Source organism: Microplitis demolitor, chromosome 9, assembly GCF_026212275.2.
Source record: "Microplitis demolitor isolate Queensland-Clemson2020A chromosome 9, iyMicDemo2.1a, whole genome shotgun sequence".
Taxonomy (NCBI): Eukaryota; Metazoa; Arthropoda; class Insecta; order Hymenoptera; family Braconidae; genus Microplitis; species Microplitis demolitor.
Genome location: NC_068553.1, coordinates 15206742 through 15233480, shown reverse-complemented (window position 1 = coordinate 15233480; position 26739 = coordinate 15206742). Strand labels below are relative to the sequence as shown.

At 29.9% G+C, this 26739-nt stretch overlaps 1 protein-coding gene across 3 annotated transcripts in view; it reads left to right on the top strand.

The window, feature by feature from the left end:
- Positions 1-26739, top strand: part of LOC103571554 (paired box protein Pax-8) — a 99737-nt gene that overhangs the window by 51098 nt on the left and 21900 nt on the right. For all 3 annotated transcript variants that reach the window (XM_053741790.1, XM_053741789.1, XM_053741791.1), the window contains exon 4: positions 23736-23901. In XM_053741790.1, the coding sequence (XP_053597765.1) occupies positions 23736-23901 (166 nt within the window). The remainder of the gene's footprint in view (positions 1-23735; positions 23902-26739) is intronic.

The following is a 26739-nucleotide window of genomic DNA, read 5'->3' as shown; positions in this document are numbered from 1 at the left end:
GACTTTTCTAAAAAATCCAGTTCACGTACCGTAAAAAAAAATAATTACTGCTTCTCTTACAGCAATTTTGAAAATTCTCTTTTTACTTAAATTCAAACTTGTAATTTTTTTTTTTCAATTTTTATCAATATACTCGAATAATTTTAAAATTTTTAATAATAATAAATATTATCATGACATTTTATATCTCAATTTACTTGTCAGATTATAAAAAAACTGCGTTATTAAAAAAAAATTCTACACAAAAAGGATTTCTTGACTTGAAAAATTTTTACTTCTCTCAAGGAAATTTTTGCTTGACCCAAAAAATTTTTTGTATTATAAATTGAAAAAAAAAAAAAATTTATTGAGCCAAGAAATTTTTTCTAGTCTTAAGAAAATTTTTGTCTTTAATTCATAACTCAAAATATTTTTTGAGCGAAGTAAAAATTTTTTTCTCTGAAATTACAGATTTTAAAAAATGAATATTTCCAAAATAATTCAATTGAAATAAAAAGATGTAATAAATATAATGAAATAGTATTACAATAATTTGTAGAATTAAGTAAAACGATTTAAAATGTATTGCGGGGGCGTAGGTCAAACAAGGTCACTAGTTATAGATAGAAAGTGTTGTAATCGCGTGTCAGTAGTACAACATGCACATACATATATATACTGTACATGCTTTCTTATAACCAACATAACATAAATATCTAGACATATATTTATATCAATGTATATAAAATAGAGTATAGAGTATAAAATAAAGGCACGTGTGTTGTTGCCACTAGTTTTATTTATACAAGTGATGCATCTAATTGCATCTTTAGTATCTAGGAATAAACATAAACCAGCAATAGCACGTGTAGTTAATTTATCAACAGGTCCAATAGTTACTGGATTTATTTATTTTATTTTTTAGCTGTTGCATTGACACTTAAAAATATAAAACTCGCGCCTTGGCTCTGTCCTGGTCGCCTGGAGTTAAGCTTTCGAAATAACAAAACACGTTTGGTTAATACATTTTAAACATAGAAAGTGTATGTAAGAATGAGATGTGGTTATTGAGATAGAGTTAGAGAGGAAGGTAGAAAAAGAGGGTGGGAGGAGGGGGAGGGAATTATATTAAACGTCAATGGGCACTGGAACGCTTGGCTCGAAACAGTAATTTATAGTCCGCAATTCCGTTGTTCTTGCTCTCGTTATTTAAGTGATTTCCGTTTCAGCCCTAGATATTGTTTTTACTATTTTATAGACCGAGTATTTTATATCTATGGACATTAATCATTTGCAGTTAATAATCAGTAATTAGTTATGATAAAAATTATTATAGGATAGATGCGTGTAAGATGACAGCTCTTTGAATAATTTGGCAAATTTTGGTCTAAATATAGAATTTATTGGACTTTAGAAGGCTGTAACTTTGCAAATATTGGTTGCATTAAATTTTTTGTAGATATTGAAATTGTAGAAAATTTAATTTCCTGTAAGTTTTATTTCGTTGAAATAATGTCTAGATTCCATACTTTGAAAGTTACAGCCATTTAAACAATTTGATTTTTTTTTCCGGACTTCAAAAAGCTGTAGGTAATTGTTCAAGGGGAACTAGGGTGACATTTTGTGAAAATCGATTTTTTTGCATATTTCGATAGTCTGTAATTTCAAAAATAACATACTACAAGTTCTAGTGCATATCGAATAGTTTTTTTGAGTTACGCCATCTGGAGCAGCCGCTTATTGGTTTTCAAAAATACATTTTTCAAAATTGCTGCATCTATAACTCGAAGACAAATCACCCGATCGATTTGTAGCTTCTTTTATATATGATTTTACGTTCCATGAACCTCAAGTTTTTCGATCGAATCAAAAATATAATTTTGCAGGCCAAAAATCATCAAATTTTCGCGCGAAATTTGAAATTTTTTAAAAAACCCGCCATTTGATTAAATTTCAATTTTTTTCTTAGCCCGAGGGTCATGGTACGGGAAATACCTTCTAGTTTAATAAACTTTTTGGTTTTTTTGATTTGCGGTACTGCAAAGGTCCCTATCACTGCAGAGGGACTTTTTTTTTGAGCGGGAGATTGTGAATAACTCGGTGAATTTTGAATTTTTTGGTCCAAAAATTTTATCTTGCATTCATTATATATCCAAAAATATGTCCTTAAAACATTAAAACTTTCCATGCCGTAGTTTTCTTTAAAAAAATTCTCAAAAATCGTTTTTACACAGTCACACTAATGGTCCCCCTTAAAAAATTTTATCTTCCAAAATTTTCAGAGCTTTCAAACTCGATTTTGTAATCTCCTGAATTTCCCAGAAACATAAATTCAAAAAAACTAAATTTCCCAACTATTGTCTCTAACGTAGTTATCAGCCCTTCTAAGATCACTGATAACAAAGTAATAAAAAAACTGTAATTCGTAAATACTTAAATAAAAACATTAAAAATAAAAGTACTACCATAGTCGGCTAATTTTTCGCTTACATTTTTATTACATTAGCTTGGGAACTAAAACCAAGTAGACTCGTCCTTGACCGGGTCTATCGTGTGACCGATCTCCATACGCATCGCACAATAGCCTGCACACGCGTCATCCGCCTCCCCGCGACTTCCACCACCGCCACTGCCATCTCTCATTTCCGTTTTTTAAAAAAATAAAATCACACACACACACATCAATTCTTAACAATACAACCCCATTGTCATAAGTTTCCATACTATTTACTCAGCTCTTCTTCAAAAACTTATACAAATTTTCTCAAAAAAATTCATTTTCATTTACAAATAATTAATCATTCATTTTAATTTTTAAAAAATATATGAATATTAAATAGTAAAAATAATCAGAAAAAAAAAAGAAAAGGAGAAGAATAAAATCAGAGAGTTAACTCTACTACACTGAGACAATGGAGCATTAAAACCAACGGCGCGGTTTTCTAGACAGGAAATTACAGGGATCACGCGGAGATTGACAGAAAAACTACTTGTATATAGATTATTTGTTGAAAAATATACACATCAGTCTTTACTATACCCTACAATATATACGACCTCTTATATGTATATATATATTTTTTTATTTATTATGGACTAGGGTTAAAATGACAGATTATTTATTTTGCTACACCTGACACCCATTTATTTAAATTTAAAAAATGTATGTTTATATATGTTATTAGGAATTAGTCCTAGTACGAGGGCTGGTTATGCAGAATTGATAGTTGGTTAAAATAAATTGAAATCGAAGGAGAGAATTGCGGAGAGGCAAAGAAGGACTAAGAATGGGTTTAAAGGGTTCGTAGGTTTTACGATATGAAAGTTACTGAGGGAGAGAATAAAAGTGAAGCAGGATATTGAGAGTTTGAATGCAAGTGAGAGATTTATGGGCTCGTGAGTGAGGATGCGGCTAGATAAGGACGGAAGAGGAATGATCGGAATCTTGAGATGGAGGATAGAGGAGGTGGAGGGGGCGGAGGAATTAAAGAAAAAGAGGCTGAAGTTGGTTGTGTTGGGGCAGATATAGATACAATGAGTTTAAAGTAAGGGGCGGTGGTAAAATACGCGAGGAAGGGATGCCGCGGGCTGGCTCGCAGGACCACACCGGAGATGAGCGAGGATGGAGATGAGAGAATAGTCGTGAGTGTTCGTGGGGGGCCTGCACTAGTTTCTTCATGTGTGCGAAGGCATTTATTTTTAGGAAGCGATTCAATTTTTTTTAATTCGTTTACTCAACGGTTTGTTTACCAGCCAAGTTTTTTGTTTTGGGGTAAAATTTTCAAAAAAAAAGAGCAGTTGAAAAATTACAGTTTCTACAGTGAAAACAGGCCTTCAGGGCAAAAATTTTTAAACATTGAAGCTTAAACTGTAATTTTAGAAATTTGTTATAGTAATAAAATTAATACAGGGTGAAAAAAGTATAGTAAAAATTACAATACTACACTGTGAAAAATTTCCAACAAATTTTACTATGGGTGCATTGTAACACCGGACCATAAGAAAACTGGCACAAAATTTACAAGTGTCCTGTAGTAAACGTATGCGCATAGGTCCCAATTGTGTCATCTGCGCATACGTTTACTATGGGACGCTTGTAAATTTTGTACCAGTTTTCTTATGGTCCGAGGTTACAATGCACCCATAGTAAAATTTAATGGGAATTTTTCACAGTGTACAGTAAAATTTACTAGCAGATATGAAAAAATATATTCTATATTGTAATTATTACTAAACATTTAGTAAAATTTACTAGTTAGTAATAATTACATAATAAGATATTAAAAATTACTATGCGTAATGTATTTTTTGCTAACAAGATTATATTTTTTACTATTTGTATAGTAAATTTTTTCCTTTTGTCAATAAAAATTTTTTTTCAAAAATTTGCTACCCAAATTAAAAACTAATTATTTAATTTTTAAATATTTCATCTGTATCTGAAATTTGGAATTTCCAAATTTCTCAATAATCAAAAATTTTTTATTATTTTAAATTTTATGAAGTTAGCAGACAATTAGTAATTTTTGTTTTTTTTTTTTTTTTTTTTCACTAAATAAATTACAAAAAAAACAAAAACTAAAAATATGCACATGTAGAAAATTTCAAAAACTACAGATGCAATTTTTTCAAATATTTTTTTTTTTTATAATTTACCGTTGAAAAAAAAATCAAAAAATTATTAGATATCAGCAAACTTCAGTTATCATTAAATTTTGAATTTAATTTCAATAAATAATAAAAATTACAAACCAAAATTAAAAAAGAAAACCTTATGACCTCTTAACCCCGGTTCCTATCATCCTGCCACTAAATCCGAACAATTAATCAAAAAATAAAAATATTTATTGTGCCCTGCACGTGGGAACTTCCGTTCAAAATTTCGTGCCTCAGTTTTCAGTGTCTTCAGTCTTCAGTCCCAGAAACAGGCCTTTATTCCCCAAGATTAATATCAAAGAATAATGACCAACAATTACACCAACAAAGTAACACGAAATTTCGGGTACTCCAAAATCTACACCAGCAATTACAAATTCACCGATTCTTTTTCTTTCCCCTTCATCCTCTTCCATTCTCATCGTTTCCCCTACTCTCCTATAACTCTAACAAGTAATCAGCAAATACTCCAGCTCATTTACTTTTAAAATAATTAGAAAAAAAAAATAAAAATAAATAAATTGTTTGATAAAACAGAAGTTGGATTCACTCAAGCATAAGATGCGCTTAAAACTACGGTCTTCTTTTCTTGTTTTGCTTGTGTTGGTATATTGTATTTACCAATCACTCATATATATGTGCATACATATATATACAACATTAACTTATACTATAGTGAGTTAACAGAGTAAAGAATAAATGCGAATGGAAGGTGACGGGGAATGGGGCAGGAAACGATTTGTGTTGTATCTCGTCCGGTTTAACAATACAGTGAGTCATCTCCAGCATTGACTATTAACTATAACATACTCTAAAGTATATTTATAAACAACAAAATAAGTCATTTAATATCACAATATATAAATAAATAATTATAATTATAATTGGAGTGTAAGGAGGGAGTGTAAGAGATTTATTTAAGATAAAAAGACTTGCGGTTTTGAGATGCTTGCGGTTTTAATCCGTAACACGTTTCAGAAGTAGCTGCAAGTTAACTGCAACACTTATATACATGTACACTTTCAAGATCCATCTTACTCGTTAGCTTATATTTTAAAAGATAATGCAGTATGTCTGGATGTCTGGATGTCTGCTGGCTGGTGGATCACCAAACGTCGTAATTATTGTGAGGTTACTGAGACCGCAGGCTTTAATCCTTTTTTCAAATTTATCTGGCTTGGAAGATTGCGGTAATACTTCGAAGGACTATTGTTCGATTTCAGTTTTAGTACTTTGATCGGCTTTTTTCATGGGGATAATAAATGAAGGGGAGGGGGGTATTATTGTTGGAAAGATTTTGTCAAAATTTTTGTTTTAATTTATTAGAGGTGGTTTTATAGATGGAAATTAATTTGAATTTTTTATCTGAACGCAGGAATAAGGATTTTTTGGCGCCAAAAATTTTTCGCATTGAAAATTAAAAATTAAAATTTTTTTGGGACAAGAAAAAAATTTTTTGCTACAAGAATTTTTTTCTGGTCTTAAGAAAATTTTTGCTTTCATTTCATAGTGAAAAAAATTGGTGAAACTGAAATTAGTGACGAGTGTAAATGTAGGAGACATCAGACAAAATTAAAATTATAAATAATTAAAAAAATAATATTTATAAAAAATGCACTTATTAATTTTTAAATTTTTTAAATGTGCATTTTTTGAAAATTTTGTTTTATCAATTACTTACTCCATTTATTTATAATTTTAAATTTGTCTGATGTCTGATACTTTCACACTCATGAATTAGCGAATGTCTAATAATTTTTGATTTTTTACAGATGAAAAATTTATAAAAAAAAAAATATTTTAGAAAATTGCACTTATAGTTTTTTTAATTTTCTCCATGTGCATATTTTTGGTTTTTTTTTTTTAATTGCTGAAAAAAAAGCCGAAAATTATTAATTGTCTGCTAACCAGTATCCTAAAAATTTCTAGTTTCGAAAAATTCGTTCTAGTCCTGAAAAAAATTTTTGTTTTCTTTTCAAAATGAAAAATTTTATCCCGCCAAAAATACTTATAAAACGTGTTTGAAATTACTTTAATTTTTCGAGATGTATTTTAAAAAATATATGAAAAGTACGACACACATGATCGTTCAAAAGGAAATTTAAGTTCTGAAAATTTTGATCTCTAGAAAAATGATCTCAGGACTAATATTTTAAAAATACATCCTTAGAAACTAAAGTCAAAAAATTTCCTGCAGGATGAAGATTGAAACTTGATACTGTTTTTAAAAAATATGAGATTCTTGATGTTATCCATCAACAGCAAGTGATTGATTGCCAATTTACTATCTTAGTTATTAGTAAATTTGTTTTTTAATTTTTTCAAAAACTTATTTACAACATGAGGGAATAATTAGACCATTTAAAAGTCCTTGAAGCTAACGGTGTAATGAAGAATGTTATCGTCTTCCGGTGTAAGAAGCGTTAAGATACTCGTGACTCAATCGACTTAGTTTATTTGTCCTATCACTTTCAATGACAAGTAGACGTAAGAATAAATAAAAAAAGATTTAAAATATATAAAAAGGTAAACAAACAAAAAGTTACTTCAAGGACTCGTTTTATTGGTCTCATTTATTTTTTCTATTGTTTTAAACATTATAATGAGGTAACAAAAAAAAAAAAAAAATATATATATATATATATATATATTGTGGTAAATATTTATAAAAGCGAATAATAAATTTTTAAGTACTGCATTAACAACCGATAATTATTCTGCTAGACGACGGTTGGTTCTGCATTTTCGCGGGTAACGCCATCTATACTCATTTGAAGCGAATGTAAGACTGATGACGCGTGAGTACCGATGTGCGTAGGTTTTATCGAGTTCCTCATATGATAATAAAGACATCTGTTTTAAACAAAAGGTAATATATGTATTTTCTAAAAAAAAAAAGTTTTTCAAAAAATGTTTATTTATTTTTTTGATCTGCAGATTTGAAAAAAAAAATTAGTTCGATTTAGATGAAACCCTTATAAGCTGGTAATGAGAGCTACAGTTTTTTTTTTTTTTTTTTTAATTTACTTACGATTTTTACTTCGATTCATTGAATTTTGAAAAATCATAAAAAATTCTGCGATCAGTTAATTGAAGATTAAAATTTCTTACTTGCAAATATACTTGAAACAAAACAGTTGAAAAAATATATTTGAAAAGATATAATTATAAAAATAGTATGAAAAATTCACTGATTTTTTTGAAAATAATTTTTTGAATTATAAGGACTCAAAATTACGACATAATAATTTTAACAGAAGTTACAGTTAAAAATTATTTTTTTATCCAAAATACCGACAACTTTTTTGTTAAATTAGAAAACTTTTTTGTACACAGAAAAAAAGGATTTTGCCTCAAAAAAATATTTGTATTACACTGATAAAAAAGTTGACGATTCAAGATAAAAAATCTTGAACAAAGAATACGATTTTGAAAAAAATGATTTTTTTGAGTCAAGAGAAAAAATTCTTAAACCAAGAAATTATTCTTGGTTTAAGTAAATTTCTCTTGGTTCAAGAATTTTTCTTCGACTCAAGAAAATAATTTTTTTCAAAATGGTATTCTTGGTTCAAAATTTTTTCTCTTGAATCAATTCAATTTATATATAAATTTAAAACTAAAAATTTCTTTGAGCAAATAAAATTTCTTAGAGCAAGAAAAAATTTTTTTAACCAAGAAATTTTTTATCGTCCTAAGAAAATTTTGGTTTCAATTTATAATACAAAAAATTTCTCATGCCAAGAAATCCTTTTTTTTCAATGAAATTGTTATTAAAAAAAAAAAAAAAAAAAAAAAAAAAAAAACATTTTATATAATTTCTAAATTACCCTACGATAAATAACTTTTAAAACCACAATTACTGCAATGAACCCGAAACCCACGGCAACGAAAGCCGTTGACGTTTGAGGATCACCCAATTTCTCGGATATTTTACGGGGAATAAATACCGATCTGGGATTCGAACCAGAGTCCCCATACTCGGGGCAAAGACAGAGGCATCTAAATTTGTGTCTCAGGGTATGACGAATAGTCGTGTTATCCACGCGTATTCTGCACTTCAGTTCCCTACAGTTGTCGGTGTATAGCCAAGGGTGGCTGGACTGCCGACCGAAGGGGGTGGCAGATTGATCCGTCACAGAGACTGAGCACAATCACCCCCATTAGACATTATGTGCCTCTCTCAGTTCACCTACACATATATACACGTACTAAATTTACATACATATATATACATATGAATATTTGCGTGGTATTTTGCTAAAGCTAAATGTCACCTATATTGTTCCTATACTCTTGAAATTATGCTTTTATCGAAATTTAAATACTTATTTCTATATATATTTCTAATATATGACTATATGTGGGTGAATTAAATATATGAAGCATTCAAACCAAATCAGGAGGGTGACAATGGCGAGTTTTGATGCAGTTGTTGTTCAAAAGTGAAATCTATGTAAAATTTGATGATCCCCGAAATTTAAAGCTGCAAAATTGTAATATATTTTAACAGCTCAGGAAAAATTAGGGCATGATTTTAGTTTTGAAATTTGCTATGACCATATATACTTAGATATGATCATATATGAGCATACATATAAGTTAATATATGATCATATACAAAAATTGCTCATGTCTGATCATATATGATTAAATATATGAGTAAATACTTTATGCTGTTTCATATATGATCATATGTGGTCATATATGATTTTATATGGATTATATGTCGGTTAAATTTTTTTTATATTTTTTCATATCTGTTCATATATGTCTATATCTGATCATATATGATTTTATGTAATTTGTGTATAAGTTAGAAATGTTTTTTCCTTCATATATGTTCATATATGAGCATGTATCTCATATATAAACATATATGAATCTGTATGATCTTATATGGTCATATCTAATTATATATGGCCAAATATGAACTTTTTTCCTGAGTTCCTACAATGGATCATGTACCTGAAGATCGGAACATTTTTCACGCAATGAAAAAAAAATCGGAAAATAAAATTCTATTAGATGACTAGATTTTTGAAATGTTTCGCGTATAGCTTTTGGAATTTTATTCGAAAATCTTCCGTCGATTTTTGTTGAATAAATTTTTCAAAATTTTGTATTTAGTTATAATTTTGTTTTTGTTAATTTTTTATACTTTGTAAGCTTTGATTTAGTAGATTATAATTTTATAAAATTAAAAAAAAAAAAAAATCCTCAGGAAATTTTGATGTAAAATTTTTACAATTTTAAATTATTTAAAAATTTTTTTAAAAAATTTGCAATTTACAATTTTTGACTTTAAAATTTTTAATAAAATTTTTTCTTGAAGAAAAAAAAATTTAGGAATTTAAAAAATAGTAGATGTCAGTAATAAAATGAATTATTAATGAAAATGAAGTAATTCATTAATTACAGTTGTGATAAATGTGAATAATTAATAATAATAATATAAAAAGCGTAACAAGTGTAGATGGTAATATATATAAAGAAAATATATAAGTAGTTAGTTTCCCGCTGGCAAAACGAAACGATACGAAACGTAGAACGGCGACACGCGGCGTTGCTCACCATTTCCCGCGACCGCTGAAGCCACCCACGTTGTGCGACGCTCGTTTGTCATCCGACAAATAGCCTCTTCCAAGTGCCACCGTGTGGTAACGCACATACACACACGCATGTACATGTACACATGGACTTACGTGTGTGATAACGTATGCACTCTCACCCTCTCGGTTCCTTGTAGCTTCCGATGTGAGGGTTTCAACGCGGCTTTTTTTGCGGATCCTCAGCTCGTCAACAAGACAGTTTCGACATAAAAAATAAAATTGTTATAACTCTGTGACACTATTTGAGTATTTTGACACACTGTTATGTTGCTTTAGAGCTTTGCCTATGCATTTATTACCTTGCAGAAGACTACGGAGAAGAACATGTGGGATTTTTGTAGCTTCGGTGAATTAAGGAGACAGGGGTCAATTATTGCCGTATTTTTTTTTTATTTTTTTTTTCTGAATAATTAAAAATTTTTTCTGTTCAATTTTGTAAAATTAAATTTTTTCAGTTTTGAAAATTTTTAACTTAGAAATTATTCGAAATAAAATTCAGTGCTTAAAATTTTGCTCAAATTAAAAAAAATATTTTTATGTGTTTTAGAGAAGAATAAAAATTTTGACAACTGGATTTGAAATCAAAAAAATAAATTTTTTTACAGTATGATATTTAAAATTTATTGATTTTTACCAAATTTAGGAAGTTTGAATTTTAAAAAAACCGTCAGGTGTAAACTTTGTTCACATGAAAAAATTCCGGTTTTACCATCAAATTTGTGACGTTTAAAAGATCTACAGATTCAAAAATTTAAAACGAATTGAATGAAAAAATTTGAAAATCGATTGTGCAAATTTTTTTATCAATATTAGTCATAAATATTTGTTAACTATGAACTAATATTTATTACTTAGTATTTGATTTATTTGTGTTCTTATGTCATTAAAAATTTTTTTTCATCATATTTGACAGCAGCAATTATCGAAAAAAATCAAGTTCGCACTTGTCGTCTAATTTAAAAATCGAATTTCGTGTTTTATGTAAAGTGATGCTCTCTAATCATAAATTAGTGAAAATAAGTGAATATTCACTAACTCCAAGTGCAAAACGAACTACTAATTTCCAAAAGTGGTTCAATTGACAGAAATAGTAAATATTCAATATTTCCCTTATTCATATTTAGAGAGTATATAAAATGACAACTTACTGAAAGATTATTTCCTTCGATAGTTTACGAGTTTCAAATAATAAAAATATTTTAGCGGTGAATTGCATCGCTGAGTCTATTGAAAATTTTTTAAAGTTTTCTTTAATTCATTTTTCAAATAATCAGGAGTACACTCATGAAAAGAAAATTCCACTAAAATTTACGATGTTAACATCGTAACCATGGACTTTTATTGACGTCAATTTTTAAATGGTTTATTTCAAAATTTACTACAATAGTCTTTGTTAAAATTAAGATGTAGGTTATATTCTTTACTATTTAGCATCGGAATTTTAACAACAACTATAGTAAATTTTGAAATTTCCTTTAAAAATTGACTCAAATGAAAGTCTAGTCCACGATTACGATGTCAACATCGTAAATTTTAGTGGAATTTTCTTTCCATGTACAGAGAAATTTTTAGTAAAAATTACCCATAGTTTGCTACTGTAAGGACATCTAGCCAGTAACTAAATTTTTACTATGTTTTAGAAATTGCACTTCATTTACATGCTATCGGAAGTATATTTTACGATGCGCATGGGAAAAATTTATATATTTACCTCATATCCTTACAGTATCATACTTTTTCGGGAATTTGTACTGAGAAATTGTCTACGTGTATACACTGAAAAAAATTGGGAGTGAATTCAGAGTGATTACAGATTTTATTTAAGCTGCTTTCGGTTAAAGTTTGATAAAAATTTATAGACTACATTCTGAAAAATTTTCGTTTTGCTGCAAAGTAATCTTCTGAAACTCCCACTAACTAACGCGCATGTCCCTAATTAGCAAAAATTGTTTTAATCAAGAAAAAATGAAAACCTGAAAATTTCCACATTTTCTTCCTTGCAAATTTTTTTTTTATTTCAGCAGACTCCAATAAAACTTTGGAATATTTTGCTAAAATATAACGATAATAATAATAGTGTAGTATATATACTAGATGATGAGATTGTTAAAGTCTGAGGTGAGATGAATAAATAATAAGCTTTTGAATAAAGAAAGGGACAAAAAGTCGAGAAGGTTATTACGATAACGTCAGGCGATGATGTATCTGGTTCAGATTGTCTCCACGAGATGGGACCACCGAGCGTGAAATATGCACCACCCCCGCGGTTAAACCCCCCAGAGAGTGTGTAGTAGGTGGATTCATGACATCGCCACCTTGAGAAGCTTAACCCAAACTCTTACATACATATACATATATATAATACTTTACATATTCATTTGTCGTGTCGTTAGATTACAAAAATATCTACAAGTAACATGGATTTTTATTTAAAATCATGTTCAGTTTCATTAAGGGTAGTTTTTAGTCTCGTCTCCGTACGAGAGATGCTGCAATATTTCCATATATATACCAAGTATAAGGGAGATTCATAGATCATAAAAGGGCTGAGTGGCACGAGGCAGCACGTGCCTGTCCCAGATCCGGTATTTCCTGCACCGAGGCTCTCGGGGTTATTATTTGTGCCATTTTTTGGACGAAATAACATGAGAGCTGACTTAAATATTCCACCCACAGATGACAAACCACTTGGATACTTCTGAGAGTTATTGTCCGACAAGTAACCCTTCTTTATTGTGATATTATGCCATTAGTGGTATATACTTTTAGATATTAATATGCTTTAGTTGAAGCAGGCAAAATTTTTCCTAATTTTTTTTTTTTACTGTAACTAAAATCTGGCAAAATTTGCGACTATACATTTTTAAGAAACCAAGTTTTGCATTTTTTTTTTTTTTATTCATTTTTAAAAGTATCATAAATATATTTTTTAAATCCTCAATCAGACGCTATGTAATTTTTTGAGTATGTACCCAAAATTTTGGTCAGTCTTGCAGTTAAATTAAAAAAAAAAATTCTAACGAAGTAACGAGGCCAATAATGGGACAGCTGAGGGAATTTTAAAGATTTTGTAATAAAATAGTGACATTTAATTTTTAAAAATTGAATCAGCGTAAAAGAAGATTTTTTTTTTTCAACAAATTAATTACAAAAAAAATAAACTAAAAAAATGCATATGTAGAAAATTCAAAAAGCTATAGGTGCAATTTTTTAAATATTTTTTTTTTTCATAACTTATCTTAAAAATTAGTAGACGTTGGCTAACTTCAGTATCATACATCAGACAACTTTTGAATTATTAATAAATAAACCAAATAATTAATAAAATGAAATTTAAAAAAAATGAGCATTTAAAAAATTGAAAAATTCATAAGTGCATTTTTTATAAATATTATTTTTCAAATTATTTACTCTATTTATTGTAATTTTAAATTTGTCTGACGATCCTGAAGTTAGCAGACAATTAATAATTTTTGAATTTTTTTTTTTCGACTTTAATTAAAAAAATAAGAAAAACTAAAAATATGCACATGTAGAAAATTAAAAAAGCTATGTGTGCAATTTTTCAAAAATTTTTTTTTTTATAATTTATCATTTATAAAAAAATCAAAAAATTATTAGACGTCGGCTAACTTCAATATCATTCATGTGAACTTCTAATTAATCTCAATTATCAAATATAATAATTATTGCTCCGCTATCGAACTCTAGCCCACTAAAGTTTCGTTACCATGTAAGACTTAAATTTTGAAAAAAATAATCATGCCCAACAACAAATAATTAAAATTAACCGTAAAATAATTTAAAGCCAGACAAATAAAATATAAAAACTAACAGGAACGAAAAAAAGTAATATAATAATCCGTTGGCTTTTAAGTTCTCATGGGATATCACTGGTTATACAAAGCCCGTGTGTTGTGACATTTAGCATTTCCCAAAGGGCCTCGTACGCCGGTATAACTTCACAGCAAGTTTCTCTTAGTCAGTTATCATCCTCGAGCCATTCTCTTGTTTATGTACTGCGTGATGACATTACCTATAAACCGAGTGTAGGTATTCATCATATATATATATATATATAGTTGCTGATATATGTATCATACATCATACATCATCCAAATCCGCCTATTTTATTTCGACAAAGGAAATTTAGTCTCCATTAAAGAGGTCCATCCTCGCACTCTGCTAGAGATCCATCTCCAGCTGATCCCCAGGGTAAGAGTATTTTTAACTTTTTAACCCTTATAATTACTCAGTTAATTATAACAACTCAGTACTTGCGTACTCAAGTATACTACAGTACTTTTGTCGTGCTAATTTACACGACTTAAACATTGTTACTACTTAAAAGATCTATAGCGCGGTCTAAGTCTTACAATTTATTTTTGTATCCAGATGTGTCCAAGTTTTGCTTGCCCTCAAGAGTCAGCTAAGTAACAACCAACCTTTTATGTCTTACTCTTATCCATTTACTTCCAAGATTAATTATACCCTTTTTTTTCACTAAAAAAAAATTTTTATTTAAACAAAATATTTTTTTTTATAATTATTAACTTTTGGAATTTTTTTTTTTTTATTTAATTACAAAAATAAGAAAAACTAAAAATATGCACATGTAGAAAATTAAAAAAGCTATAGGTGCAATTTTTCAAAATATTTATTTTTTTGTAATTTATCGTTTATAAAAAAATCCAAAAATTATTAGACGTCGGCTAACTTTATCAAATTTTTTTTTTTTAATTTTTCCGCGATTTTAAAAATTTTTTTTTAAATATTTTGAGTAATTTTTTTTTTTGAGGTCTGACAAAAGTTATGAGTACGACCGGAAATAATTTAAATAATTTTTGATAAATTAATTTAAACAAAAAAAATTTTTATGATACTAAAGTTAGCTGACGTCCAATAATTTTTGAATTTTTTTATAAACGATAAATAATAAAAAAAAAAATATTTTGAAAAATTGCACCTATAGCTTTTTTAATTTTCTATATGTGCATATTTTTAGTTTTTCTTATTTTTTTAATTAAAGTCAAAAAAAAAATCCAAAAATTTTTAATTGTCTGCTAACTTCAGGATAATAAATTTTTTCCAAAGAAACAGGAAAATATTTTGAAATTTTTTTTTTTAAATATGGCGCGATGTCTGAGAAAAATTTTGAGCACAGAAAGAATTTGACATATGATTTGAAAATTTTATATCATATAAATTTTCATTACCAAAAGAAAAATATAAAAGTAAAATTGGATAACATTTTCAATCTGTGATATAAAAATTATAAAGTTTGAGGTATTGTAGAATTGAGTGAGTAAGCGAATAAGGGAAGACAAAAAAGTATCCTGGTTCACGTATAGTCAAGTTGGCGGGGGTTGAAGTAGCGACGTTAGAAGTTAAGAGAGCAAACGCCGGTAGGGGTTGGGGCCACTGGTAGGGCGAAATTCGCGTCAAGAAGGGGGGGGGGGTGAGGGTATAAGGGTATAAAAGTCACGGGGAAGGACTTGAATTGATTGCTTTCATTACGCAAAAAAACTCCTCCCCCGTCTCTTCCTTACTGAGATATATATGTATATATATTTTTAACTTGCCGCAGAATAAGTAAGCGTGCTATTTACATCAGAGATCTCGTAACTTATCCGAGCTGTATATATATTATATTTTAGTTCATTTTATTTAACTTTATATATACATATATTTTTTTCTCAATCTTTCCTTCTTCTTATTCTACTTTCTTACACTCTGGAGCTTGCAAGCTTTATATTGCACATATATATGTATATATATATCGGAAAAATAATGTCGTTGGGTAAATCTTCCGACGGGGATAGCACACTCTCGAGCTCAACTCTCAAGGACATTAGCGAACTAAGATAATTGTGTTCCGTCGGCGAAACTCACTCTCTCCATACTTTTGGACTCTTTTTTATTGGCTATCATAAAGAAATCGTTCGTTAAAAATAGTAATAAAGTAACTTTGTTATTTTTTTATAATTTGGAACAACCAATTTTTTTTTTTCTAATTTACAGAGAGTAATTAATTTATGACACTGAAGTTAGCCGACGTTCAATAATTTTTTGATTTTTTTTTTTAACAACAAATTATGAAAAAAAATTATTTGAAAAAATTGCACTAATAGTTTTTTAAATTTTCTACATGTGCATTTTTTTAGTTTTTTTTTTTTTTAATTTATTTGGTAAAAAAAAAAATCAAAAAATTTTTGGTTGTTTGATAACTTTTGGATCATAAGTTAACCGATGTCTAATTTTTTGATTTTTTTTAAAGAATAAATTATGAAAAAAAAAAATATTTGAAAAAATTGCACTTACAGTTTTTTAAATTTTCTACATGTGCATATTTTTATTTTTTATTTTTTTATAATTGACTCGTTGAAAAAAAAATCCAAAATTACTAATCGTCTGCTAACATCAGGATCATATTAATTTTTCATATCATAACCAGTTTCAAAATTTTTTAATTTATATTCCTACCCAGATACTGGGAGAATTCGAAATAGAAATCGATTTTTGGACTAAAATCCAAACCGGAAATGATTAAATAATAAAAAAGTCAGTTACTAAACGTCTAATTTTAAAAAATCTAATAAAAAAATTTGATTTTGCTATAAATGAATAAAAAATTTTAAGTGTCGCGCATATTCAGTAAAAAATTTTTTGATAAAATGATAAATAGTATATTGGGTAAAACAAACTCCCAATGTCCCCAGTTAAATTTAGCATACGTCCTCTTGAACTGTTGGACTCTTCGATCTTCCGTCGTATATGACAAATGAGATTAATGCCGCGGGCGGATTAGGAAGGATAGCAGCAGCAGCAGCAGAAGCAGTGGTAGAGCCGGTACTGCAAGTAGATGGAAGTCGAAAGCACTGATTAGGTGGCCGCACGAGGCTTGATGCATCCCATTCTGTGATCGATGCACCGGGAGTAGAGAGCTTCGCTCGCGGTTGAGCTACCGACCTCATCTGCATCTGCCTGATGTCACTGTGGCGCCCACTCTCTATATGTCTCTTCTCTCTCTTTCGTCGTTCCTAGTCCACCCTTAATGTGCCCAGACGATTCAAAGCTCTTATATATATATATATACACATATATGCATACGTGTGTAGGTTAACTCTGTCCTCGACCTCGTGAATCCATATGTCGAATAGAGGGTCGATGCGTCGTCCCACACCGAGAGTGTATGCCACAGTGCAATCATGTCAGGACATATTGCCCGTCAACGCCGGGCCAAAGGCTCGTTCGTTTACGCAAATGATATGCCAAAGTGTAATCTCGCGAGAGATCCTTTATCCTCTCTTGGGTAGATTAAGCCATGCTTATCATCATCTTGACACATCATCAACTTTATATTATATATCACATCTTATATATACATCATATATCATATAAATATTTTTAGAAATTACTCAAAATTATTTTGATAAATTAACGCATACTTTATCATTTCGAAATTTGTTTTTATTATTTTCTTTCGACAAATTTAATACCATGATAATTCAGAAGCTCATTATTTATAAGCTTGACTTTTATTTTTGTTTTTAATTGCTCTATTGTGGTTAATTTTGAATTTATTGAATTCTGTGACCAAATGATGACTTTTGCTACAACCTCATAACACAAAAAAAATTGTACGATTGCTACGATGCTCATATTTAAAAGCTTAGTTTGTAATTTTTTAGATAATTTATACAATTTTCAATTCAAAATATTTTTTCATGAGTCAAAAAAAAAAAAAAAAAAAAATTTCCAAATTTTTTTCTAAAGGCGCAAGAAATATTTTACAATACAAATTGAAAAGAAAAATTTTTTTACACATAAAAAAGGAATTTCTTGACGCAAAAAATTTTTTCTTGTCCTAAAAAAATTTTTACTTGACCCGATAAATTTTTTGTATCATAAAGTCAAAACAAAAATTTTCTTCGGGTAAGAAAAAATTTTCTTGGAACAAGAAAAAAATTTTTTAAGCGAGAAAAAAATTTTTTCTTACCACAAGAAAATTTTTGTTTTCAATTTATCCTGCAAAAAATTTTCTGGTGTGAATAAAAATTTTTTGCGTCAACAAATTCGTTTTTTTCTCTGTATCTCAAACTAGACATTTTGCAACGAATTTTTTCGTAAAATCAGTGGATTTAAACCAAAGAGAGTATTTGGTTTTACTGAAAAAAATATAAAAAATTTTGAACCTACTGATAATTTTAGTTACAAAGTTGGTAATCCAGTCCAAAAACACATTTTTTTATCAGTCCATTAATTACAAGCGTTTTACAAAATTTCGATTTCCATTGATGTCAAAAAAATTACAAGAAAAATTAATTTCATTAAAAATTATGTGTCATATATATATTGAGTCACCACAGCATCCGGAGATTTGGATACCTCGATAGACCGGTCAGAATCCCAGCATTGCTATATCTTAAGTATCTAGTGTCATTGCATCAGTAAGAGCAGTAGGCGTAAAGTCGAAAAGAAAAAGAATAATTTCAATGAGCACCTTGCTTACTTACTGAGTTGCATACATACAATACATACGGTAATAAATATACATATATTTATATATCATCCAATTGCAATGTAAACTGGCCCTTGTGAGATTTGCGAGCTGTCATCGGTCCCACCAATGCTCTCGCTGACCGCACCTTCCGGGCTTCTTGCCATGATACCCCAACTATTTTTCTTACTCAGGCTACACAACACACACACACACACACGCGCGCACACTCAACATTTATACTTGTCTCGTAAAAAAAGTTATCCTCTTTTACTAATTTCCCAAGTTCCATGTCTCATGTTATGTCTCAAGTCACAAGTCCCATTCAACCCTTCTACTTCCCTTCTTTCATTACTTAATATTTTTATTCTGTGATCGTGTCCCGTGTCCTCGTCAGTTAAACTTGCAATACCCGTCATGATCATACTCTACTCTGTACTCTGTATAACAACACACATATCGTAATCAGTATCGTAATTAGGTGTGTCAGGGCTCAGTGCGTAACTACGTGCATCGCTACTTCGCATCAACCATCGCAATAATTAATTCCTATCGACTAGTTGATAATTTTATTGAAATAAGTGATTTAACAAAATCATCTGTGACTGTGCCTTTGTTTTTATTAAATTGTGAAAATAGAAAATTTTTTCTGTTAAAATAGAATGGGGTAAGATGGACTGAGATCGAGAGTTGATATTTTTTTATTAATTAGTGAATCTTTAGTAAAAATTTTCAAAATAAATTTTGTGGATCCATTTTACCCCACTTTTATTAAATTCAATAAAAGTTAGTTATCGAAATTTTTAATTGATCATAAAATTTAATTAATAAAAACTTAATTATAAAATTTTTTTTTTGGGCGCCAATTAAATTTTTTATTTAAAAATTTGAATTTTTTTTTAAATTTCTCATAATTTTTAAAATAATTAAATTGGATTTTTATAAAAAAATTATTTTACATTTGATGAAAAATCATTTGAGGGTAAGTTGATTTTTTTTTTAATTTTCGCATCGAAGATCGAAACAAATTTTTTTAAAACGCGTTTAAAAATTTAGACTTTGGATTAATTAAAAAAAAAAATTTGAATTCAAATTTATTTGAATTTCTCTACTTGGCGCCCAACGCGGACTGCGAAACAAAAAAAAAATTCTGAATGGATTTGAATCGGTCCGTAGTATATATTCTATAAAAATATATAAAAAGAAGATTCGATATGTAAATAGTAAATAAAAGCTAGTAGGTTCATGAATAACCAGCAAGCTCGCGGGTTCGCGTGATTTCGCGTGGGACTGTTGGCGGTATACCAGCTGGCGAGCGTTTATTTCTTAACCTTTGCCTGGTACTTCATCCTCTCGATGGCATACCATACGACTTTATATCTCAGGACACATAACGACGTTATCCCGCGCGACGCTCTCACGGTTGCCATGACGACGGTTTGACGTCGCCGCCCCTTGCTGATGTTCACGTGACCGAATTCTACCAAACGCGGGAGCTCCATACGGATGCTGGGTACCGTTTTAGGGTTGCTGGGCGTGGCCTTAAAGAAATTATTTTATCAGTGGGGATGAAAACTGGCACACTATCAACTACGCGACAAGAAGTCGCTGAAAGTCACGTGCCGACGACGCTTAAGTCTTTCCATGCTTCTATCAACTCGCGACTTGTCTGTCACTCCGACCTTTTTTTTAATTATTATTATTTTTATTATTTGTTTAATAATTCGTTATCTTTAACAATTTAATCTGCAACCAATCAATCAATCGACTAATTAATTAATTGATTAATTTATTGTGCATTTATAATCCAGGATTTATTGTGCGGTGATTTTATTCAAGTGTCAAAGTGTAATTTTAATTATTTATTTAAATATTGACTTTAAATAAACAATTTTCTGTGATAGACTTTTAATTTAATTAAATTATGTTACATTAATTATTAATCTTTTAATTGGACTTTAAAACTGGACGATAAATTTAAAATTAAATAACGAGTCCAAGTGATAGTTGAGTGTCTTGTTGATTTTCTTAGGGGTACAATTAATTATTTAAAATAAATTTACCAGGGAGGGGAAGAAAAGTGTCGATATGGATTACAATGACAAATAGAGAATAAGAGATTTAATAAATAAGTTTTCTCGCAAGTGTCACATGGATTATAATAATACGGTTATAATAATGTGAGCTACAGATGTGATGCTGTCGGGAGAGCCTCCGAGCCACCCGTGGTCACTCACAATGACCTTGATGATCGTCTTTGTGCTGTACTGCTCGGGCACCCCGAGTTTTGAGTGCCACTTTTAAGAGGTTGCTTTAACGTTTAGTTGGAAAATATATATTTTACAAGCTTTTGAGGCTGAAAGATCTGGGATTAGCAGCTGGGAGATCACCGACGGCCGACGGCTGCTTCGAGATGGATCTCAGCACTGCGTATAGATACAATCAGAATATGATGGAGTATTACACTTGTAAGCAATGTTGTTGTTACTTTTCTTTATTTCAGGAGCTTATATTAGCTCTGTGTAATTGCATATTTTAGTAAATAGTTTATTGTATATTGTCAAAAATTTTCGGAGTGAATGCAGACCGGGTGAGTTTTTATTTATTTGATCCCCTCGGAGTGAAATTTACTCTACGAGTTTATTTGAATATTAAAATTACGAATCGGAGGGAATGAGGATTTAAATACAATCAGATCACTCCGAAATCACTCGCAATTTTTTAGTGTAAGGAAATATTCAAAATCTATGGGGAGAATTTTTGAAATTGATTATTGGTTCAAAATTTTGTTATTTGGATTCAAATGGCAGATGGTGGCAAAAAAAAATTGTTCTAAGGTTCGAAATCTCGTTGACAGGAAATTTGGTACTTGGAGGCAAAATTGTCATGTATAAAAACGTAGAGGTCAAGGGGTGAAAAAAAATTTGAAAATTTTGGGTTTGGTTTTTGTGGCTGTAGACTTTGAAGACAATTTTTCAAGTAAAATTTGTTTGATTTGAAAGATTAGACTTTTGGTCTTAAAAATGGTCGTAGAGATTGGTAGGATTTTTTATTGGTAAAATATGATGACTAAAAAAATGAACTCTATGGTTTTCCTGATGAAAATTAAAAAAAAAATTTCAGAAAAAAAAAATTTACTTTGAATTAATTTTCGGAATAATTCATTATAAAAAAGCTTCAATTTTTTTTAAACTCAAAAAATAAGAAAGTGAAAAAAATTTATTATAATTCAAAATTTTGTAAGTTTACTTGTAATTTTAGAAACAAGTCTGTGGTTAAAAATTTTAAGTTTGAATTTCATGTCAAAATTTCTTTTTTTACCTATGAAACAAACAGGAAAAAAAAAGAATGTTCATATTCAGTTTTTGAATTCGCGACTGAATAACAAAAAAAAATGTTATCCAAAATTTGTTAACATTTAAAAATTAGTAATTTTAGCCTTAAAATTAATAGCAGAGTAAATTTTTATAATTTAATTTTTGCTAAAACTAAAATCAGTCTGATAGAAGTAAAAAAATTGAATCTCGATATTGTTTTTATTTATTCTCTAGGTCAATAAAAAAAAATGAAATCGCATTTCAACACCAATCAACAACTGAATACTTAGTCAATATAAAAACCAGTCAACATCTCAATTACATAATGAAAATAAAAAACCATAAGCATAAAATATGAATAATCAAAACCCGAAAAGTACAAAAGACGACTAAAAATTTGAGTCCGGAAGTAGTTCGCACAGTTGGGCGCGCAGCCAGGTCACCTTATTCATGATAAAAGTTTTTCTTATACCGATCGATCTCTACTCGCTTTCCAAACTCTCGATTTAAAATATCCAAAAGTACTTTCTAACAGAGCCAGGTTAATTTCTACAGGATCTTTACCACAAATAAAAAGCTTTAAATCAAAGCTCAAGATAAAAACCCGCCTGTGAAAACGTACAATGAAAGGACACGAGATACTACAGTATACTACAATGGTATCACTATGAATCGCATTGTTTAGTCTAGCTCTGTTAGCGGGTAAAAAGGTAGATAGAGGAAGGTGATTGCAATAATAAGGGTCGTAATGCAGCTCGACCACCAGCGTGGTAGTCCCTCTGCCCTCTATTGCCGACTAGAGGCTCGAGGTTCATACTGAGCATATAGCTTTCCTACTAACTCCTCTTTACATATATATATATACATATATATATACTCGTTACTCGTATATAGTTGTGGTCAGCAGGCGTGACGGCGCGTAGGGTATACCCAAGTGCTTGCAGTGCTGTTACGTTTCTCTCATACTACATATAACTTACACACATTCACATACATTGCATTAATATATATCTATATCGTAGATATATTAACAACAAGCACTCAGAGAATCAGAGGAGAGAATCCTACAAAATCCCTACAGATCCAACCTATCCAACAATCTATCTATCCCCTAGCACAACTACCGGTTACGCCACGGGATACCCACTATAAACACACGACGATCCCAATTGATTTGTTACTAACGGATGTGACGATCGTTTCTGGTAATCATCATCGCTGAATGATCATCCACAAAATAATCTTTATTGTCTTTATTTCATTCCTGGCCATAGTCCCGTCGTGATCGTCCTCTGACTTGTGTTGAGTTTGGGTGACGATACAATTCCGGACGTCACAGACCCCCTCTCTTCGACTCCTAATAACTATCAGATATTATTAAGCTGTCAGTGAAATGTAATTTTATTAAATTGATAATATTACAGTAAGTTAAATAAAACAGACTAGATTGTCACTAGACTGCAGAGATAATCGAAATTGGTGCACTGGCTCGGAGGGGACATATGTCGTAACAGACCCCTCCATTATGGGATTAGATATTAAATTGCTGACTATCGGGTTAACTTTTAATGTAATTTTGTAATTTGTAATAAATAATTTTAATTATAATTATTAGTGTGGAAGTTTGTTAATTTAATTTAATTGTTTGTTTGTTTGTTTGTTTGAAAATTACAGGTCACGGAGGTGTAAATCAATTGGGCGGTGTCTTTGTTAATGGAAGACCTTTACCGGATGTAGTGAGGCAAAGGATTGTGGAACTTGCACACAGTGGTGTTAGACCGTGTGACATTTCCAGACAACTCAGGGTATCTCATGGCTGTGTATCCAAGATACTGTCAAGGTAACAAAAAAAAAAAAAAAAAAAAAAAAAAAAAAAAAAAAAAAAATGGAAAAAATTTAATCTTTATACATTTGCTGTATATCTGTTACGACGGGAAATATTAGACTTGCATATGAATACGCAACTAGGTTTTTAATTTCATACTCAACAAGACAAACAATGGCGATACTTTTTTTTAGCTAGATGAATTTTATGTTTGTGATATTAAACAATTTTTTTTTGTAAGGAAATAGCTTCATGTGGGGTGGGGTGGGAGGGGAATGAAGAGAAAAAAGATGACGCGGCCTGCGACACGGCTTGAGACCGGAAGGAAGGTCCTGGGGGTAGTCGAGGCAACGCGATGCGGTTTCCATGTTTTTTCCACCCCTGGCCCTCTTACTTTAGTGTATGCCACTGTACTTTGGCGGTGGCCTCGTGCCATTTAGAGACCGAGTGTCATTCATACTCACGTGACATTACCGATTATCGCATCTCTGTTCGATTTAATGGGTTTTGCCAGGGGGTGGATTTAAAAAAAATTGTTATCAAAGTTACACAGTTGGAAATTTTTTGTACTTGTATTAAAAACTTATTTGGTTAAATTTTTTGTATTGATTGTCAACACAGAAATCTGTTAATTCAACACAAGTCGTTTGTGTTTTTTTACTTTAACTGATTTTTTATGTTAAATGATTAGAAAATCTGTAATGTAACACATTTCTGTGTTGTTCGAAAATTAACACAAAATTTGTAGTGTTTAGCTAAACACTCCCGTGCGTTTCTTCATTACTATAACCAAGCAAAGCATTGTAGCAGCATTTTTTGCAAGGAAACTTGGATTATAATTGATTTACAATTAAATGTAATCATAGATAACTTTCATACTTTTATCATCAGGTTCAATGATTTTTTATTCTCATTTTACGGGGGGATAATTCATAGTTTTCATAAATCAATTCATAGATTTTTTAAAAAAATCACCGAAAATCGGACTAATTGTTTGCTAAATTGACAAAAGTTGTACTAAGGTTAGATCAATATAGTTGAGTTGGTTAGGTTATGTGTTTAAATTTATTAGTTAATTTCAAGGCCATTCTCAGACAGCGCCCCCTACTTTTTAAAAATTTTCAATCTTTCAACTGTCATAAGCGTATCAAAATTTTATAAATTAATTAAAAAAAAATTAAAGCATTAATTGAAAAAAGAACAAAGTAGAAGTAATTTCGCTGAGATATAGAATGAAAAAAATTACTTACACTTGACATCAATTAGGAGTTAAACAAATTTTGTTGAATAAATTTTAGCCTAAAAAATTTTTAAATTCTAATTATCAAATTGACATGAAGATTTTACTAAAATTTATTTAACAAATTTCGTTTAACTCCTAATTGATATCAAGTGTAATTAATTTTTTTTTCAACTCTAAGGTACCAGCGGGTAATAAGGCCTAGCTAAGGGAGATTTTGAATAGAATAGAAAATATTGCATTTAATTATCGAAATGTATCATTAACCTTTATTTCAATACATTAGCCATAAAACGTAATCAAGTAATGGTAATTTTTACCATAAACAAACAAAAAATTATACTTTTACAAAAACCATACGAATAGGCCTTATTTTACTACAGTAGGGTAATAAGGCCTACGGGTTAAACAAACTGGGATAGTTTAACTATACTTAATAAAATTCCTATTAGAGATGAATCATCACTTAAATTTAGCAACAATGCTTTTTAAGAGTCAAAAGACTAGATTGCTTTGCTCAACAGCACTTAAAATTATCAGTATTCTTTTTAAGAGTCAGAAGACTAGATTGTTTTTTATAATTTCTTCTGCGCTACGACAGCATATGACGGATGACGAAATATAGAAGACAGGGAACGTGGTATCGGGACTCTATAAATTTGTCGTAACATCTCTATGCAAGACCCTTCTTCTAGAGTAGCCTTTAGCAGAGACGCTTATTTTAAATATCATTTCTGTCACTTAGGCCTCATTACCCGACAGGCCTTATTACCCTCAGGTACCTTATATCTCGGCGAAATTACTTCTACATTGTCCTTTTTTAAATTAAAATTTCATTTTTGTCTTTAACTAATTAATTAAATATTGATACACTTATGACATAAAAAAATTTGTGTAGACCCTCAAAAACACACGATTTGAGATGAACTTAACTCAAAATTTTTAACTGTGTAATAGTAAGTTTTAAAGGAACTTTATTTTTTTAATAGAACGGGCCCGATTTTTATCAGCCTCCCAGAATTTAATTATTTATTCCAATAAATAATAAAATAAAATTGGCAACCCACAGTACCATTGTTCCTTCATAATTGAATTGTGGATAGCTTTCTTTTGTCAGAGATTGCCATTATCAATAACCATTTTCATTGAAAAATATACACATCAATATATTTATATTCGTATATACAAAATTTATCCATTTAGTACAAAATCGATTTATCGATTCCCTGTATTATAAATTTAAAGCAATAACCCCTTGTCAATCAACGTTCAGCAAGACTACATGATACCACGAATATTTTATATATTTTTTTTATCTTTTAGTTTTGAAAAACCACAAGTACATATGTCGCGGTAAGACAACCAACGAGCCGTTAACGCGCAGTTTACGCAGTCACGCGTCGCTGAAACACGACCAAAGCACTCGGGTTTTCAAGAAAATTCTCAGAAATAACTCTATACATACATATATAAATATATATTCACGAATTTCATAAATAGATTAGAAAAGTGAATTTCAAGTCTGCTTTTTTTGTTCAAAGTCTATGCGGCTAATCTCTAAAGTCGGCAATTAAATTTCTAATTTTTCTGATAAAATGGCCTATATACATTTA